The 19606-nt window shown below is 32.1% G+C and overlaps 3 protein-coding genes across 4 annotated transcripts; 1 reads left to right on the plus strand and 2 right to left on the minus strand.

Moving 5' to 3' along the window:
* Positions 1 to 223: 223 nt before the first annotated feature.
* Positions 224 to 7429, minus strand: LOC125066122 (rab3 GTPase-activating protein regulatory subunit). The gene is made up of 9 exons (XM_047674047.1): positions 7220 to 7429; positions 6924 to 7135; positions 6152 to 6401; positions 5679 to 5850; positions 5177 to 5326; positions 4636 to 4885; positions 1809 to 4316; positions 1509 to 1706; positions 224 to 677 (listed from the first exon to the last, which is right to left on the minus strand). Exons 1-9 carry the CDS (start codon positions 7296 to 7298, stop codon positions 501 to 503), a joined length of 3996 nt encoding a protein of 1331 aa, XP_047530003.1. The 5' UTR covers positions 7299 to 7429; the 3' UTR covers positions 224 to 500.
* A 1840-nt stretch (positions 7430 to 9269) lies between these two features.
* On the plus strand, positions 9270 to 13408 carry LOC125066148 (zinc finger protein 99-like). Of its 2 annotated transcripts, none has more exons than XM_047674085.1 (10): positions 9270 to 9447; positions 9530 to 9661; positions 9747 to 9942; positions 10246 to 10299; positions 10376 to 10617; positions 11019 to 11137; positions 11343 to 11451; positions 11882 to 12034; positions 12371 to 12566; positions 13124 to 13408. In XM_047674085.1, exons 1-10 carry the CDS (start codon positions 9298 to 9300, stop codon positions 13270 to 13272), a joined length of 1500 nt encoding a protein of 499 aa, XP_047530041.1. In that variant the 5' UTR covers positions 9270 to 9297; the 3' UTR covers positions 13273 to 13408. The 2 variants fall into 2 exon arrangements, with proteins under 2 accessions (XP_047530041.1, XP_047530042.1); XM_047674086.1 differs by having other exon boundaries at positions 12366 to 12566; positions 13124 to 13352.
* Positions 13409 to 14913: 1505 nt separating this feature from the next.
* LOC125066143 (tyrosine-protein kinase transmembrane receptor Ror) lies at positions 14914 to 19451 on the minus strand. Its single transcript, XM_047674077.1, has 4 exons — positions 16952 to 19451; positions 16734 to 16876; positions 16440 to 16589; positions 14914 to 15955 (listed from the first exon to the last, which is right to left on the minus strand). Exons 1-4 carry the CDS (start codon positions 19241 to 19243, stop codon positions 15598 to 15600), a joined length of 2943 nt encoding a protein of 980 aa, XP_047530033.1. The 5' UTR covers positions 19244 to 19451; the 3' UTR covers positions 14914 to 15597.
* Between the last annotated feature and the right edge of the window lie 155 nt (positions 19452 to 19606).

Below are 19606 nucleotides of genomic sequence, written 5' to 3' on the forward strand. Positions count from 1 at the left end.
AATATCCTCATTCAAGACAAGTTATTGTCCCTAAAAATATTTTTGCCCATAATTGGCAGTACAATATAACGTACGTTTTTTTTCAACAAAAATATTCTAAAATTTGGAAATACTTACTCAAAGTTCCACTGTGAGATAATAATGGTAGACTTAGTAGGTCTTTACTTTTCCAAAGACGGAATATTTTCTACCCTTAAAATAATTAATAAAAAACTAGATATTCAATAACCTTTTATTTTTTATAAATAAAATTAATAATTACAAAACAGAAAAAACATTAACAGAAGTGATGTGAACTTGTTTACTGTGATCGAGAACATATTTAAAAATCACAGCATCTTTTCACATACCAGAACTGATGATGTCTAGTTGAGTTTAACTTGACTTATCGACAATGATAAAAATATTTTCTGATGTAAAATGATAATAAATACAAGAACATTCTAATTAACATAAATATTATATATCATAATTAACGGTTTTATAAATATATAAATTTATTATAATTTACGTCTTATTAACAATTCACAGCTTTCAATTATAAGTCGAGTCAGTTTAACATTTTGCTTCAGATCTTCCGTTTCTGAGGACTTTTTCTCGACTTCGGACAATACTTTTTGTAAAACGAGTATCGTTGTTGCCAATGACGGATTAGCCGGAATCGATGTATCTAAAACCTGCAATAAAAAGTAATACATGTATTTATTTAAAATGTTGTTTTTCCTTTGGAAGATAAAGTTATTGTAACGGGTCAAATTTTTGGGATTCTTAAATATGACATGTGGTTTGGAAATTGATTCGAGAATGTATGTGTGGCCGTATGCGTGCGCCTCACATTATTAACTTAAAAACATCTCGATTATATATATATTTAAATAATTTTATTATTTTTCATTTTTACGATATATATATATATCTCTCTTCACAACACAAAAAAAACACTTCTAATATCTTATCTACTTAGATCATCAAACAAAGCCAGCAAAGCAAAGATCATCACCAGTGCAAGTGCAAGTGTTATCAATTGCAATTTAATTCAGAGGAGAATCATTGTTACACATTCACTTATCAATACAATTTTGAGCTAAAAACTATTTTTATAAATTTGACACACATCTTTGAAATTTTTTTATCTGTTCTGATGATGTAAAGTTCAGATTTGTAGTCTATTCCAACGGCAGGAGGAGTAAAGATAAATAAACAACTTCGAATTTGTATTGACATGACATAGTCGAGGTAATATAAATAATCATTGGTATTATTTTATGGATTCATGAAAATATAGTATTTTGAATGTCGGCCAAGTTGTTACCGGTAGTTTGAAGCAAAATATACGTATATTTTACTAGTTAAGTGTTTCAAAAAGTGTTTGTAGTGATATATTTGAGCGATTAGCATATCATATGCAATATGTTAAGGTATAGTTTTATCTTCACTTTTTGCCATTGGAATATAATACACACAAAGTTAAAGTTAGAATTAAATTAAGTTTATTTATTTATCCCAACCGTATTCTGTAGTCGTTTGTAAAGCTGTGGCGGCATTGACACAATCCATTCTGCTTGATTTTTAGAGTTTTCCAAACTTCGTTTCAGGCGCTGTATTGTGATTGCTATAATCGGTACTAACACCAACTCTGGTTCTTTAATCATACCCAGTATAGTCTCTGCTATTTCATCATAACCCATGTGATATAAGCCAACAACCTACAATAAAAATTTCTATTTTTACAACATTTGTCACTTTTTAATACTGAGTTAATATTAAGTACATTAAAAGTATCATTTAAAGAACAATAATATACTTACTTCCTGTCGAAATACAAAGTTGTTATCGATGTCCCATACTTCGGCGAGTAAGCAAATTTTTTGGATCCAAAGTACACATTCTTCATCATGATATGAGATTGACTTTTCATCGTTTTCCTCGCAGCTTATAGTTTCGATAGCATGGCGAATAAGTTTCGTCAAAAATTTCATTCTTGGACTCATGAGTTTTTCCGAACCTTTCGCGCTAATGTCTCGGTGTACAACATTACCAGTTAGGGCTTCCAAAATATACTGATAATCGATGTCGTAAAGAATGTCCAACGGCTTTGAAAACTTTAATTTAAAGTGGCATTGGTAGTAAAGCGTACAAGATATTTGGTAGTTCAATTTTAATATTTCACTATTGTCATTTTTTGTGTCTTGTGCTACTTCTACTAAAGATGGCACGCTTACGTCCCAAATTTTTTCATACTGTATGGATTGTTTTTCTGCATCAACACACATCATAGAACAAGAATAGAATTCTTCTAAATAATAAGTACAAATTTTTAAAAAACTTAACAAAGTTTCACTTTTAAATCCTACATCTTGTAAGCATAAATGATCTTTAGGTAATTTCCCCACTTTATTGACTAGACGACAACAGGTTTCAAAAACGTGTTTTATATATGTTGACCAAATTATCGAATACATGCCCAGCCTTAAGCGCACGTTCGTTATGATCTGCAAGCAATATATAACCACATCCAAATGATCAGTTTTATTCATACATTTCTGCCACTCCATGGCATATTCCCACGACATATTAGCAATTATGTAGTCAGTTGTCGTGCTTAGTGGAAACTGTCGACGTAGGAGTGACAGCCATTTAAATATCTGTGGATTATCATCAATTAAGCTGCGGTTATTTTCCATATACAGAATTTCTGCTCTATCATCATCCTCTAAAGAACTTGGATCTGAATTTAAAACTGGATCATACTTTTCCATTAGCTCATTAGCCGCTATTGAAGACGGCGGTACGCCCATGCTACAGAGCCACTTAGCAATCAACTCAGTTATTGAACCTTTTCCTCTAGAATAAATATATTTCAAGTTGATATTTATGTCTTCGAAAGCCAATTTCGGTATTGATTGGCCCTTAAAATCAGCTTTAAACAATAATACAATGCTTAAAATTGATATATCTTCTAATTTGCCAATTAATATACCCCACTTAGCATTCTCTTTGGTAACAGACTCCCATGCGTCTTCCTTTTCTGACGATTTGGTTTCAAATATTTTGACAACGGCCTTACATGCCATTGCAACGATCATACTCCTTAAGGGACACGGCTGTTCCACCAACATCATGCGAATATTCTCCCACCATGGAGATATTTCATTGTATATTACATTAGTCGCTTCCTCTGTAGCGCTGCACAGATAATAAAGAATTGCTATCATTTTTTCAATTAAATCCACAGTGATTTGTTCAAGTGGCATGTTCATCAAATGTGTAATGACAAGTTTAACGATTTCTTTTGGATCAACTTTACTACTTTTGACAAAATTGCTCAGTGTGGAGTAATCTTTTAAACGTATGACAGATTTAAAAATATCACTAGATAAATTATTAAATTTCTCAGGCGGTATATCTTGTTTCAAAGAGATATATCTGTTTTTCTGTTCTAATTCAAAACAAGATACAAAATCTTTGTACGTACTGATACGATTATCAGCGAAAGTTACTTTAGCCTGATGCTCTTTAAAGTCTCTTTCTTGAGCCAAAATGAATAATCTTTCTAATATACAATTGTCATCTTCCAAAAGATTAAATTCAAGATTCTCATCTTGATCGTTGGTAACGTCATCAAGATTATTTTCAACACCGAATTCTTTACGTACTTTAACAACTAAATCTTGCATATCATCAACATCTTCACTGCATATGCGTCTATGGAAAAGTGTTACCAGCGCTAAATTGCCGAAGTAATTCTTAAATTTTTCATTATGTTGGTTAATTACGTCATCACTTGACAAACTGCCCCAAACCCGTTCTAGACAAGCAATCAATATATCAGATTCGCAGGACTTAATTAACATTTCCAAACAATGTCTCTTTATCTCCAGAGTATTTAATTTTTCAACACTTTCTATAATTTCTACCTTTGCCTCTTCTGATAATTTTGTTGTCTTTTTTATGATGTCACGAATGCTCCTTAATACATGGAGATCTTTAGACCTTTCCAAATGTTCACCTCCGAGCGAATAATAGAATGGAATGTTAAACCTTTTTAATTTACCATCGGGGTCAATGAGTACACATTGGAACTCGGGCAAGTTTAGCTTTTTATGAGTATAACTTTTTTCTGCTCCTATTAATCCGCAAGTATTATATAAAAGTTTCCCATTTTTTGTTGCTGTGAAAACTGCGATTCTAGTTCCTCTTTGCATTAATCTTATATCAATTAAGCCTTTTTTTGGATTATAAATTATAAGAAACATAGCTCTACGCATTTCTTTGACCATGGAAAGTTGAGGTTTCTTATTTTCAGTATCAAATATCTAAAAATGAAAAGGGGATTAATAAAATGTATGAAATAAGATTCTTTCTTATCATATGTTTGTGCGTTTGAACCGATAAAACTATTAAGTGTGTCGATATGATGAGATGACTGATCGACGCGGAATAGTCCTTGGATGGTATAATTCATTGATTGATGTCGAAGCGAGCAGGCGAGCGTAGATAAAATGTTCATCGAGCAGTATCATAGGAACGAGCAATTAATGGCGTTTTATATCTTTTCTACCCTGCGATAACAATTCAAATTTAACCGTAGTATAAAAAAAATTAGGTAACAGATATATATGACGAAATACATACTTGGATGAAAGCACACTGAGCATCTCTGCAGCCTTTGAACATTCTTATGATATAGCCTTTTGTAACATCCAAAATAGCCACTCGTCCTAAATTATCTGTAAAAGCTGCTAGGCGACGATCAGGAGATATCGCAACTAAGGTGCCTTGTCTTTGCGAATCAAACACTCCATTCCGCATAGACAGCTGTTCTGCTCTTATAACAGGCTCAGTATTAGACGGTGCGCTTTCAGTCGATCCCCCCAGCCATCCCCTGCAAATTTAAAAAAAAAGCTTTATTATATCAATTATTTTATCTCCCAAGCTTAATCTTCTATAGATTAATCTACGTATATGGTCATTTACAAAAACATAAAGGAAATTTAAATTATAGTAGAAGGATAAGCACTATAAAAATAATGAAAACATGCAATTCATTCATTTCCACAAATACTTATTTTGTTTGAAATATTTTAAAATTTATAAAAAGCTGAATCATGAATTTGACCAACACCAAACATAAAACTTCCATTAGCTACACAGTTTGCAGAAAAAGAACACTCACGGTAGAGCAGACTTAATTTTATTGGCAACAGCTCTAGCAACATCTTGAAGTGGAGGTGTAGTTCCACCCTCCATAGCATAATGAAATCCAATATAAGGTACAATCCCAGTTGTAAGAATTAAAGTGTTTAACGGAGGAATAGAGCGATACCTAAAATTTTTACAATAAGAATAAATTATAACAATAAATGAAAGTTTTGTAATTACTTATTGTTATATTTTAATATATACAAAACAGAAAATTAAAAGAAAAGTAAACGGAGTCATTAGACATGCATAATATGAAGTATGATTTTCAAAATAAAACTTTTAGTTTTGCACATCATTGTTTGTGATCACATTAATATATTATAAAAAATGTTTCAAAGGATAGAAAATAGAATGTAGAATAGGTGATGTAAACAAAAAATTAGATCAGAATCATGTGAGCGAAGCTACAGCTGAAAGATGACAGTCTTTAGAGGGAAGTTGTAGGTATATGTATTTAAAATCAAGTTCTATACCAGGTATCATATCCTCCGTAAGTTGAAGCCGCTAAGAAATGTTCATATGAATTTTTTAAATCAAGGCCAACAACTGCAGCATCATTAATTTGTTCTTGTTCAGTAAAAATCCATTTTCGTATTTGGATACTTTTACTATCTATAGAATAGTCACTTAAGATACCGGCTTGCACTATAATATAAAAAAAAACACTATTTATATAATTATCACTGAGAGTACTAATATAATTGTTCGCAGCTACTTCGTTCGAATTAGGTAGCCTATATGTTAATATAGGGTATAAGTGATCTCTGTTAAAATTCTCATTTAAATCCATACAGGAGTTTTTGCAAAATGTAACAAAGATCCATCTATCCAACCTCGCAAACTTTCACATTTTGATTGACCAATTTGATTTGACATTTGTGATAGTAAATTTTTTTCATTAATTTATTTTCTATATCTTACTTCTGTTTGTTATGTTCCTACTCACCTTTAGCTAGTTGAACCTTGGCATTTCGAAGTGTTTGAAACAAACTTGATCCGGAGAGCACACAAACACCACTTTGAAAAAATATGTGTATATCATCAGGTAGTGTTCCAAAAGTCCCTGTATGGCATGATATTCTTAAAACAGGCCTCTCTTCTAGCTTTTCAAGTAATAATAAATGTCCTGTATTGGTGTAAAATCCCACACTTCCATTTATAAATCCAACAACTATACAAAACCAATCAGGACCATTCTAAAAAGAATACATTTATTTATTACATTACATTATATATACAGCACATAATCTTTAAAATAAAAACATATATATATAAAGGGCAGGCTAGAAATAATTGTGTGCAGATAATTGTATTATTTCAAAACTTAACAAAATATATTAAATAAAAAGGAGTTTAAAAATATAAATTTCTTCTAATATCATGGGTTTGAATGTTTTTACATATATATTAAATTAATGTACCTGCTTAATATTTTATTATTTCAGATTTATCTTTTCTTTTACCTTAGAATGGAATAAACCTGCTTATTGTCTAAAAAATATCACATGAAAATTTGTTTTTTTTTCATTTAGTGCCATTTTTACTTTGACAGTCTCATTCAATACTTTCACAATTCAATTTTAATTTTTCCTAAGAACCATTGCAAACACTGTCCCTGTTTTTAATGGTCATAGAAACAGTAGCAGTAATCTTATCTATTACAAGACTATGGATTGAGGAGTAATATAAATATTATGTTTATTCATATAAACAATTACCTGAGATGATTGTTGTGAAGGGCAAATAGACAAAGCCAAAACCGAAGTTACTTCTGATGAAAGAGTACCACTCCAGGATACTAAATAAGTGTTACTTTCAATAGAACTTATCCATTGAGCAGTTAGGAAACATAGACGTTTCTTATACCCTACAGCTAACAAATTCCCACAAGATGACAGTGATACTGAACATTTGGAGAGCCAGGTTTCATCTAAGCGTAAACAAAACAGAAAATTATGTAAAAAACGTAAATATCACGCTATAACAACAAATAAATAACAATAAATACACTTGCCTTCTTTTTCAGGAATAAAAAGTGCTCTCCCTAGTGTTAAAATATCACCACAATCAGCAACTTGCTCTACATTACACATATTTTAATAAATATTACTAAATATGTAAGTAATTTTATAAAATAACAAATGTTTTACAGTCAACTCAGTTGTCAAACTAGAAACTAGTGACTAAAGTTGTTAATTTATATACTCTTTGTGTAGGTTTGTCAGACTGTCAGTCTGTCACTGTTATATAGAGATACGCAGGTAAATGACATGAAAGATATGACTAAGGTATGACTAACAACAAAATCGAGGAGTTAAAATGACGAAATTTTTTATTCATGTTTTGTTATAAAAATGACATCATCATTCGCCCAGCTTCTAAAATGATTGCAACTTTGGCTATAAAAACAGATATCGTTCGTTCGTTCGAAGTGTTTTTTCAAAATAAAAATGCATGAAAATGGAAATTCTCAGTTTAACTGTATAAATAATATTTTAAATAAATAAAATTGTTGTTTATTTGTTTCAATCATAAAAGCTCTCTCAGAAATAACGATTGATGAACTAGTAGGAAGCTAATCTGACCACCTATCCACGGCGGCCAATATTTAAAGCATCCACTAGTTGGCTAGGTTTTTAGCTTGAATGCAGATCTGCACCTGAGATTCCTTTAGAAATCATTGATAGAGAAAACCCGATGTTCAGGATTTACAGTTTCCCGTGCAATGCTCCGCTCGTGGCTCAGCGATGCATTCCTCAGAGGGCGACGCTGATATCGCCCCCGGCATCCCTTTTTAGTGCGTCCGGCAGCTCAGGGCCGTCTGAAATAGGAAACGTGAGGTCCCCAACTCATGCGTCCACAGCCCCAGGGCCACGTTGTATAGCCCCGGATGTCAGAGCTGTGAGAGGACTGACACGATGGCTTCGTTGTCTTCGCCGAGTAGCCTCGGTCCTTTCCCGTTCAAAGCTCGGCTGTCTCCTTCTGGACCATGCCGGTCTCACAGAAGGAGACTGCGGCCCTCCACGCCGATACCCTACGGAACAATGCTGACATGATTGCTCGTAGGAAGAGGTCTTACAACACCGGCATAGAGCCGGCGAACTTCCTCCGTCAGTCCCCGAAATTTCACAGAAGTCTGTGTATGGCACCAGCTACCTTCTAAATCCAGGGGATCAGGCGCTCGAAGTGCTCTTCGAAGCCCCAGCGACCGTCCAGGATGAGGCCCAGGTATTTCATGTACTTGATCAACTCCTAGAAGCTTGAGTACGAGTCGGGTGGTTCCCTGATCTTCGTAAGTTTGTGGAACCACAGCGTCTTATGAGACGCTATCCGAAAGCACGACTCGCTGATCTTACCGGCGAAACTCTCCCTAGATGCCAGCACCAACGATGATTACCAACACCAGGACAGATGAAACTTAATAAAAGCTTGTGATAGCCAATATGTATTGATCCCGCCACCTATCGGACTGCTGGCACTATCGTGCAACTCGAACCACATTTTAGCAGTGACAAGCATAATTAACCGTAATTAACCGTTATGCTCGTCTTAATAACAAAAATGCTTTTTTAGCCGTTTGATAAAAATTGTTAATACCCGGCTTCGCATCTTTAGTCATGCTGTGCCTTTTCTTTGATCCTGGCGTTAGATTAATCTATTTTAGTTCCATTCTTGTATTTCCATTGCCTGCCGCTTTTGTTCGATATTGAATTTCCAAGCACGTAAGTACGTTTCAGGAGCTTAATATTTAATACCTCATGCGCAATTTTTCTTTGTTTAACCGTTATCCCATACCTCTTACAAAAGAAAACCAAATACGTTGATCAAAAAGCCGTGGACTTAATAGTATATGCAAGTTGTAAAAAGTGTAAATATGTCTTTATTTTTCATTCCACTTTTATTTAGTGTTCATAAGATATTTGAAATATTGTGCACAAATAAAAATAAAGTATATAATAAGAGCTTTAAAATAGATTTTTATTGTATCGACTGCAATAATGACGGCAAATATCGATAGGTTCAAAAATAATAGTTTTAATATATCGATATATTAGGTCCAACCCTAGTTTATTATTGTTTGTATTTCGGAGTATGGATTTAAGGAATTTAATTTTTTCGTATAATAATTCTTCTAAAACTATGATGAAGTGTAAAATTTGTCTAAGATCTAGCGAAAACTTGAAAATGACGCATTTTAATGAAAAATATGTATCACACTTTAATTTATTAACCGATTTAAAGGTAAAAAATCGTAACTGTTTACGACTTACTAAAGTCATACAAATATTAAATAAAAATGCTTTGAGATAAAATGTGTTTATAGATTCAACTTTGTGATGTTAAGCGAGAGCAAATGTGTGAATATTGCCTTGAAATGTTGAGCTTGTTCGTGGATTTTAGAAATAAATGCATACAAGCACATAGTGCTTTCCAGGACATCTATGTTTGTGAAGAGGTAAAGTATTTAATTACAATTACTAATATGCATCATAATAATATTAAAAAAAAGCTTTATTAAAGATGCATTTTAAATATTACAGAAGATGAAAATCGAAAACGAATATAAAGATATAATTGATGAAAGAAATTATATAACCGAAGATAATATTAAAATAGAAACAAATGTCAATCATGATCTCTGTTCTGATGACAACCATCCACGAGATCTCATAGATTTAGAGGATCATTCAGTAAATGATCTTCTTGAAGCAGTCATAAAAAGTGAAACTATCCAAGGTAAACCAATATAAATAATTTGGGCTAGTTTTCCACTTATGCTAACTTTGAAATACATGCCAACTATCTGAGGAAATATGTGGAAAGTCTGTACAGTTGGAAACTTAATAAATAATATAAAAATAAAATAATCAACAGCAGACATGTTTCTACTCAAAGTTTAAATGATTTATTAGTTACAGGAATAACACTAAAACTTAGTAAGAGGAATCTTTTACAAATTTGATCTGTTACTATTCATGAATGTATATATGATATAATTTATCATATATATATTTTTTATTATTATTGATTTTTTTGCAGCTAATTTTAGCAAGCAGAAAAAAGAACTCATTGTAGCATCCAACTTCCATTGTGGTAAATCTAATTACAATAATTATTTACTTTAATGCATTTTAATTATAAAATAATGTAAGATATAATTGTATTACAGGCTTATGTACCAAACAATTTGCTGATAGAAGTATCTTATTGAATCACTTAGATATACATAGAATTAAATATGATAAGATATGCTCACTGTGTTCAGAGAGATTTAGTGATTGGCAGCAGCTACTTTCGCATAGACTGAAACATCTGCCGTGGAAAGACAAAACATGTCACCTTTGCTACAAAAGATTTCAATCATCTATCTATTTGGAACACCATTACAAAAATGCTCACTCACCTGATGAGGTATGCTCACTCACCTTGGATCAATGTTATTGTTGGACCTTTGATTACATTAACATTTTATATTATATGTGCAGGCTGGTACTAAAACAGCCATTATCTTATTACAACAATTCTTCTTTTTGGTGATTTGATCAGAATATAAAACTATTCACACATTGTACTTGTTATAATATTGTTGGTACTAATGTTAACATTATATCTTTAGCACAAATAAATTTATTATTTTGTAAAAGATTTTACAAATAACTAAATGAGGGTTACATTTTACTCGAAAAAGTACATTGGCCCTTTTAGAACCAGGCCACAGATATATTTTCACAATTCATTCAAGTTTATGGATATTCAGTTCCAGAATTATGTTTTAAGCAAATACATATGGATATAAATTTAATTTTTTATAGAAAACTCATTTAAGATGTGTTCAATGTTACAAAATTTATAAAACCCCAAGGCAATTACGAAAACACATCTGGGGATGTCATTCCAATAAGAAATTTATCTGTGATTACTGTTCGAAAGAGTAAGTACATTATAAGTTGTTGTACATAAGTTTTATCCCATTATTTTGACTTTTAAGCCAGGCTTTCTATTTTTATGAGATATAATGCAATATATTTTTCATCTACAATGTTTATAAATATTTTACTTTTAGAGTGATAACAGAATGTTTGAGGCGATGGCTATTAATTTAAATTGTATAAATTAAATTATAAATATCTTTACAGATTCACAAGTAAACAGCAAATAAGAATACACATGGTGGTGCATCTGGAAAACAAACCATTTGCATGCGATTTGTGTGAATTTTCATGCAAATTTATTGGAAATCTAAAAGTGAGTGAGGGAATTATTCCTTGACAAATAAATGTTCGAATTAACTCAAGAGACATATGTTCAATGCTAAATTAGTTGTTGTAGGGCTTTATGCAATAACGTCTGAGTAGTTAGTGGTAACTAACTATTCCTATTTTATAATTGTGTTCCGGTTCAAAGGGTGAGCTAGGTATTGTAACACAGACAAAACACCCTTTTTTGCAAGTTTGGTGGTAATGTTAGTAAATGGCTAAACTGTTCAGGACCTGGAGGACATCTTCTAATATGAGTTTAACACATAAGTACAATCAGTGCTCAAATTTTGGACACAAATTATCTAATTAGAGTATTTAGTAGTATAGTTTATAATTAGCTATATGGCAGTAACCTTAGTAGATTGAAGACATCTGTCCTTTACAAAGTATAATATATTTTTGTAATTTACTTTTAGAGTCACAAATTAAGGAGACACACGCCTAAAAGAGTTTATTGTAATAAATGCAATCGAGTTTTCGGCAATCAGCTCATCCATGACAACCACAAATGTGTCCAAAAGTTGTTAGTGTGCTCGACGTGCGGTAAAACATTTCAAGGGTCTAGACAGGTAAACTATGAAATCACGATTAATTTACAGTTCAAATTGAGTACGTTATATTCTTATTTTTAGGTAAATACTATTTCAGTAATTATTTAATTTTATTTTATAAACAAATTCGTCATTCCTGAAAATTGTGAACGAGAGAAATCTGCATAGCTGTCGAATGAATTTTATTTCATATTTGTGCATCACCATTGCCCACGGGAAAATATTAGACAAGCCCGCATAATATTTCTATAAAATTTGAAATATATTCAAAATATCAAAGGGAAGAGATATGATTTTAATCCTCATCATTAAGCTTGTAAACGATCACACGACATTGGCCACGTGTTAGCGTAGCTCACCAGACACATGTCGAGCCACGAGGCGGAGGGCCGGCACCGCTGCGAGCGCTGCCCCGCCGTGTACAAGACGCGCGACGCCCTGCGCGCGCACCGCGACCGGCACGACGGGGTGCGCTCCAAGCGCTGCGAGTACTGTCCCAAGACCTTCTACACCACCTCCGTGCTCATCAAGCATCGCCGCACGCACACAGGTACGTGGCAAATATATAGTATGTACCGGTTTAGTGGCCCGAGTACATGTTTGCATGCCAGCCCAGAGCTGCCGTAAATATAACTAAGGAAATTTGTTAACTACTTTGTTGACCAGGAACTAATAATATACAATAGGCAGAGTTGATGATATTGTACCACGTCTTTTATTCAAACAAAACGTTTCAAAAAAGGCGTGCGCCATGAGTAAAGTAGAATTTTATGATTCACTTATTTTTAAACTATTTTCATTCGTGTTTCATAATTTACTGCGATAAACGATAAGATATATTTATCTTTTGACAACTGCTATTCATTATTCATACTTTTATACATCTACCTTGTTCTCATTTGAAGCATTAACTATATTATAGTTATTTTTAGAAATATATAGTAGATTTCCTTTTTTTCTAAATTCCTGTTTGTTTTTCTGACACTACAGATAAACAGCCCCGAGTACTCTATATCCTAATAACAAATGAAACAACCTATCTCGTATTGAATTGAAAATTTAAAGTTTAAAGCAATGTTTTTAAATATTTTTTATTTTTAATTACAGGTATTAAACCATACGTCTGTAGAATATGTCAAAAGGCTTTCACTGGAAATAACAATCTCAAAGTACACATGCGAGTTCACGGCGAATACGTAATTACGAAAAAAGTTCAAACCGATGTAGAAAATACGAATAGAAAGCTGGCCAAATGAATAGAAATACCTAACAATTATGTTTTTATATTGGCAATAAAGTTAAGTACTCCTCATTTGGTATGAAAAATGATGAATGTGGAACATCGTAATTGTTTAACATTTTACATAAATTATACAATGTTATTAAATATAAAACTTTAATTATTTTTAAAATAAAACACTTTAAATAATATACCTAAATTGTTTAATTTAGAAATACAGTTTACATTCAAGTAAAAAAAGTAAATAAACATATCACATACAAAAAAGTCTTTGGCAAGTACAACAGTAGGTAGTACTATAGGATCCTAAAAAAATAATAAAGTTGTATTAAAGTGACTTGATACTCGTAAAAGAGGTAACAAATCTTATCGATAAAATTATCGAATCGATTTATAGATCTATTCATTCATGAAGGCGCACCCGTCACGCTTAAACATTATCGGCGCACATTAGTGTGACTGAGACGACTTAAGAGTAAAAACGACAAAAAAATTCAAATATCTTATTGGTTAATTATTTTTTTTTAAATAATTAACTTGGGGTGGCTTCGTGGGTGAATAGATCTATAATTATTAAAGGTCGAACGCAAATGCGCGGGTAAACGAATGCTACACACACAATGATAGAAAGTCACTGCGACATATGGATGACTAAATCCCATTTTAGTGTACTGGATTAAAGGCAAAAGTAATCTTCCTTAAATTTAGGAAGATTGTAACTCGCTAAAAATCATCTGTGGTCGATATCGTGAAATAATCGATACTGCGTCATTAGCATGGGAACTGGTTACATATTTTGCTGGGATAGGGCAACCGTTATTAAACAAGTGCATTCGACCGCTTAAGACGTAATTTAATCATAGACAGATACTTAAAATTACAATTAGTATGAAAGATTGGACATTCGGAGCAGCAATAAATTAGTTAAAACATTTTTTTCTTATGACTAAGATTTTTGAAATATATAAAATTGGTATCAAAATCTTGCAGTTACAGATTATAAACGGATAAGAAATGTATGTTTCTTAATCTTTATCGTCGAAATTAAATGTCCATGTCTTTGATTGGGTATTGTATCCTATGAAAATAATAAACAATAAATACTGTGAAAAAAAAATCTTATCTTTTTTTAATTTAATACTTACATACAAAGGTATTTTTTTTTAATAATACAAATATTTAGATTGGCAGTGTCGAATTTTAGTAAAAAATTAGGCAAGTATCGTTTAACCCTACATTTAATTGCAGGTACTGATAGAAAAATAAATAGAAACATTTTAAAAAAACACTCAAGGTAGTGGTAAATGCTTCGTATGTATTTGTAATTAGGTAAAGAATTGGCAAATATAAAAAATAAATAGTGCCTATTAAACGGAAGTAACATACGGATAATAATGCTATTTATATTTGATTAAAATAACAAATATTTTATTGTCCTAATTTATAACATGGTCAGAACTTAGATGTCCCAAGTCTTGGTCAGAACGAAGGTAACGTTTAAAAAATTATAAAGCTTTAAAAAGTTTCCTAGATATGAATTATTTACTTATATTTACGCAAACCTTAACTTTATAATAATAACTTGCAAATAAGTTTGAATTTACTAAAAAAATGTAAAAAACAATTCTACACAAAAATGTCTAGTTATTTAAATTACGAAAAAGAATGAAACATTTAAGCATTTAAAATTAATATGAAACTTTAAATCGTAACAACACAAGGTTCTTATGCACAAATGTATGAAATTAATTAAAAATAACATTAAAGGTTTAAATAAACTTATATGAATTAGCATAGGCGATATAATTGATTTAGTTGAAAAAATCTATTTGCCTGATTCGACAAATAAAATTAAAATTTATAAGAGTTATTTAAATTTTAACTCATTAAAATTGTTATCAAATTTTATTTTAAGTTACGTTAAGGTACGTATAAAATGCATTAAAGACTCAAAATGTTTACAATGTACTAAACAAAAAAAAAAAAACTATTTTTCTGCAACTATGTCGTTATTCAAATCTACATGTACTTATGATATATGTACGATTATGTATCGATACATCCTGAAGACCTTGAGCAAATATGTTTTATGTACATCTTTCATAATATTTTTTTACTTACCCTGAACTACAAAAATAACGAAACAACTAAAATTTCTTCCAATAAATAAAATGTATTGTCTTTTAATAAATAATAAGGCGGAGTGTGCATAGCCATCTATAACTATCATGATGTTACTTATTCTAGCAGTGCCAATAATTTACTTACAACTATTTTAATACTCACCGAGGAGAGAGCAAACTTTAAGCTTAACAAAGGTCTAGTAATATCTAAGCAATGGTTATATTTCGTTGCCGTAATGTTTATTGGGTATTCTAACGACAGTGTCCTTGGTACCGATTTTATCCGTGTCTATGAGGGATCCCGAGCTGTACTTTTTAGTCTTGGGCGCAAGAGGTGGTACTTCGCTACATGTGGAGAAATTATCATCGGTCACTTTAGAACTGGATCCAGCTGCACTAAATTTCTTGAGGCTTCCGGTAGCGAGTGAGCCGTTTGAGGAGGAACAGTGAGGTGGTAGAAGCGGGACTCGCTCTTGGAATTCCTTTGTAGACGTTGTCGGCCGATGCCCGCAACTACTGCCAGACTCAGAAGGAGCCGTGTCTGGACACCCACCCATTTGTATCCATTCCTGTAATCTAAATAATAAAATTTGGTCTCGTCAAGCTGAAGATTTTAAGGTCCTGGGTGTACACCACAATTCAATAAATTGTTAAATTTTCCTATCAAGAAATTCTCAATAGTAGTCCAAAGTTTGAAAACTGATAATGTTAGCACCCTTTGTCTCGGAAAGCATAGAATACAGTTCGAAATTACTCTGATCATATTATATAGTGGTAATTTTTCATTGAGAATAGTAGCCCTAATCGAAATCGATCAGAAGGACGTCATCATAAAATTATGCCATGCTTATGGGATAATGGTGGTACCATTGTGTTTTATAACAGTTTATATGAATATTATTTATATTTTGGGTGGAACTTTTAATAAATACTAGCCTAAGTCTATTTTAAATTATTTCGTCAATTATTCAAGCATGCAATGAGTGATATAATTATCTCATTATCCAATTTGAACATTTATAGATATACAATATCAAATATAAATATGAATCAAATGTACCTCATAACAATTTCTTCAAAATTTGGTCTCCTTTGAGGTGTATGTTTCCAACATTCCATCATGAGAGTATACATGGCTGTTGGGCATCCTGAAGGAGCCATCAATAGCTCACCAGCACGGACCATTGCTATCACTTCCTGATTGCTATATCTATAAATAAATATAGTTAAGTAATAAAAAATTAAACCATTCTTCAAATTGACTGACTAAATTATTCTTTTAATTATTATTTTTTTAATTAAAGTATTAAAGTTTAAAAAGAAATTAAATGAAGTATTATAATGTTGTACTTACCCATAGTACGGCTGCAATCCATAGCTATAGATCTCCCACAATACAACTCCATAGGACCAAATATCACTTTCAGTCGTAAATTTACCATAGAGGATTGACTCAGGAGGCATCCACCTCACTGGTAGTAGACTCTTAGATTGCACCTAAACATTAGGAGGGATTTTTGAGTATATCTTATTAACATCAACAACAAAAAATCATTATATACAAATACTCACTCTATAATAATCCGAGCTATAAATATCCCTAGAAAGTCCAAAATCTGATATTTTTACTATAAAATCATCTGACACAAGGCAATTTCTTGCAGCCAAATCTCTGTGCACATAATGATGTGAGGCAAGATACTGCATACCTGATGCAATATTATTGGCAATGTTCAGTAGTCTCATTGAAGGCAAACCCTTGCCAGATGGAGGTGCACGGCCCATGAGAAATTCATGTAAGTCTCCACGGGCCATAAACTCAAACAGCATACATAGTGGTTCCTCTCTGAGAGCTACTCCGACAATACATACTATATTCTCATGTGTTAATTCTGATATTAAATCAATTTCCCTTCTAAAATCAGCTTTTGTTTTAGCAGAAGCATTTTCTTTTAATGCTTTAACAGCCACATATTGAGTTTCACCATTCTTTTTCAATGCTCCTTTATAAACTTTACCGAAAGCACCTTCACCTAATTCTTCCAAGAATTTGATTTGTGATAATGAGTATTGAGGTATACGTAGGATACCATTTCCTCTTGTTGAAGTTGTCAGATGTGGTTGACTGCCACTGTTTTGATTAGTTAATAATTCATTCATTTCTATAGGTGAATTCAATCTTGAATTTCCATAGATGTTTTTGTCAGCATTAGGAAGATTAATGTCCCTAATTGTGGCAGCATTTCCTTTATTTTTGTGTCTATAAAAGAGGCAAATTATACATCCAACAACCAGTAACAACAAAAGAAGAAAAATTACAACAATGTAAATCCATATTTTGTGAGCACATTTTGGGATGTCACATAGTTGATCTGTTTTTCCATCATTATCAACAAAACACCATGGTTGGGTTTTGATTCCACCAGGATTTCTGCAATAGCTATGTCTACCTGCTAATTCAGGATAGTCGGAAACTTTTAAATAGAGCTGCTTAGACCATTCAATACATGCCATACCAGAACTTGCTACACTCACTCTACCGAGATATCCACCTCCATTTTCCCAGTAACATTCATCATCTGAAACCATTAGACTGCCAATGCCTATCTTAAGACAATCTGGATCATCCTCAGGCAGATCCTGGCATTCTTCCAATGTCAGCTGTTGCCCAATGTGGGGGTGTCTTTTAGCAATGGCATATTCTGTTTGACAGAGTTCATTTTCTAATATTTCACAATCTTGTTTACATACACGTCGCAGTATTGTGGAATTGTAGCGATAATTGAATAAATCTTTGGATAAATTATTTAAAATTAGGGGTACTTGTATATATCGAGATGTTTGAGCATCAGCTGTTTTAGATACATTTTGATTATCTGAGTTTTCCATTTGTTGATTGTTCATTTCAGTATATGCTTTAAAACTGTTGTTAACTTCCTTAAAAAAGTTTTCATTTGTTTTTATAGGGTCTCTGCATATTGGGAAAGTGGAATAGCATAAACTAGGAAGAGCATACCGTTCACAATTGGAGCTTATATCGTTTGAGTATTTTGTGACCTGAAAAGCTTTCATAAGTTTGTTCTCAAGAGCAGCTTGAGAAGTCCCATAAGGAATGTAAACAAAATGACCCTTCAAATGAGAGCTACAGACATTTCCTACATATTCTTGACATATTGGTTCTAGTTTTTGTGGAATTGTTGTAATATTAGTTTTATTATTTTCAATTTCTGCTGTCATACCTTCAGATATTAAATTGGGTGTTGTTTTAATATTCAACACCATCTCATTGTTGTTGCCAGCAATTGTAGGAACTGCAGGGTATGTCAGCTGGTTGTAAGTATCTTTTTCAATAATGAGCCTTGTTGACAACTTTTTTTCGTAATTTTGTTTAATAACACAAGTATAGTTTGCTGTATCATCAATGCTTAAGTTTTTTAATCTAAGATATGTACCAATGGTGCCGTTTGTTTTGTCTATTTTAGTAAGAATTTTGACTCTCGGATTTTCTAACAACACTTTGCTATCTTTCAACCAATATACTTTGACATTCTTCATCAAAGTTTCTTGAATATGATCTGGAGGAAATTCTTTTAAAGATGTTTCTATACCCTCTTTGTTTTTAGTAAATTTTTCAACTTTGGTAAAATTCATTATTGCCTCGCATTTAAAGCGAACGTCGGTTCCAGGTAGTTTTTGTAACACTGAAGGAAGTGTTTTCGCGAAATAGATATCAAGTTTTATGATCCATCCTTTTTGATCAGATGAGTTTGATTTAAGCAGTGAAAATGAATCCGTTTTGTTAAAAATCGACGACTGACTTTCATGTGAGACGACGAAAAGAATAATTATACAAAAGTATTTCATGACTGATGTTTTCCATAACACCGTACATAAAAAAGCCCTTGTATTATGATTACATGTTTACAGCGAGATTACTACAAAGTACTTATCTTGTTCCTGGACAATTTTGTAAATAAATACTTTATTTCCTTTCCATCTGATAACTGTAATTGATTCGGAGTAGAATTCCGATACTCTTAAAAAATGTTTAATACAGTAATACAATCTACAATGGAACTCTGTGGTATGTAACTGACAGTTTGACAATGTAAAATCAGGGCTGCCATGAGCAGTTTTTTTACATCTTCTACACATTAAATACTTACATTTAAATAAGGGTTCCATAAATTACCAGAATAGGGCTATTGGTTGAAATTAACATTTATT

The sequence above is a fragment of the Vanessa atalanta genome, chromosome 9 (assembly GCF_905147765.1).
Source record: "Vanessa atalanta chromosome 9, ilVanAtal1.2, whole genome shotgun sequence".
NCBI classification, from domain to species: Eukaryota; Metazoa; Arthropoda; class Insecta; order Lepidoptera; family Nymphalidae; genus Vanessa; species Vanessa atalanta.

Coding starts and splice junctions, on each gene's coding strand:
- LOC125066148 (XM_047674085.1), top strand. CDS start 9,298: ATGGATTTAAGGAATTTAATTTTTTCGTATAATAATTCTTCTAAAACT. Junction 9,448..9,529: donor ATTTATTAACCGATTTAAAG/GTAAAAAATCGT, acceptor ATGTGTTTATAG/ATTCAACTTTGTGATGTTAA. Junction 12,035..12,370: donor CATTTCAAGGGTCTAGACAG/GTAAACTATGAA, acceptor GTGTTAGCGTAG/CTCACCAGACACATGTCGAG.
- LOC125066143 (XM_047674077.1), bottom strand. CDS start 19,243: ATGAAATACTTTTGTATAATTATTCTTTTCGTCGTCTCACATGAAAGT. Junction 16,590..16,733: donor GGATTGCAGCCGTACTATGG/GTAAGTACAACA, acceptor ATTTATTTATAG/ATATAGCAATCAGGAAGTGA. Junction 15,956..16,439: donor TTTGAAGAAATTGTTATGAG/GTACATTTGATT, acceptor TTTATTATTTAG/ATTACAGGAATGGATACAAA.
- LOC125066122 (XM_047674047.1), bottom strand. CDS start 7,298: ATGTGTAATGTAGAGCAAGTTGCTGATTGTGGTGATATTTTAACACTA. Junction 5,327..5,678: donor TACGGAGGATATGATACCTG/GTATAGAACTTG, acceptor TAAAAATTTTAG/GTATCGCTCTATTCCTCCGT. Junction 1,707..1,808: donor ACTTTGTATTTCGACAGGAA/GTAAGTATATTA, acceptor TTTTTATTGTAG/GTTGTTGGCTTATATCACAT.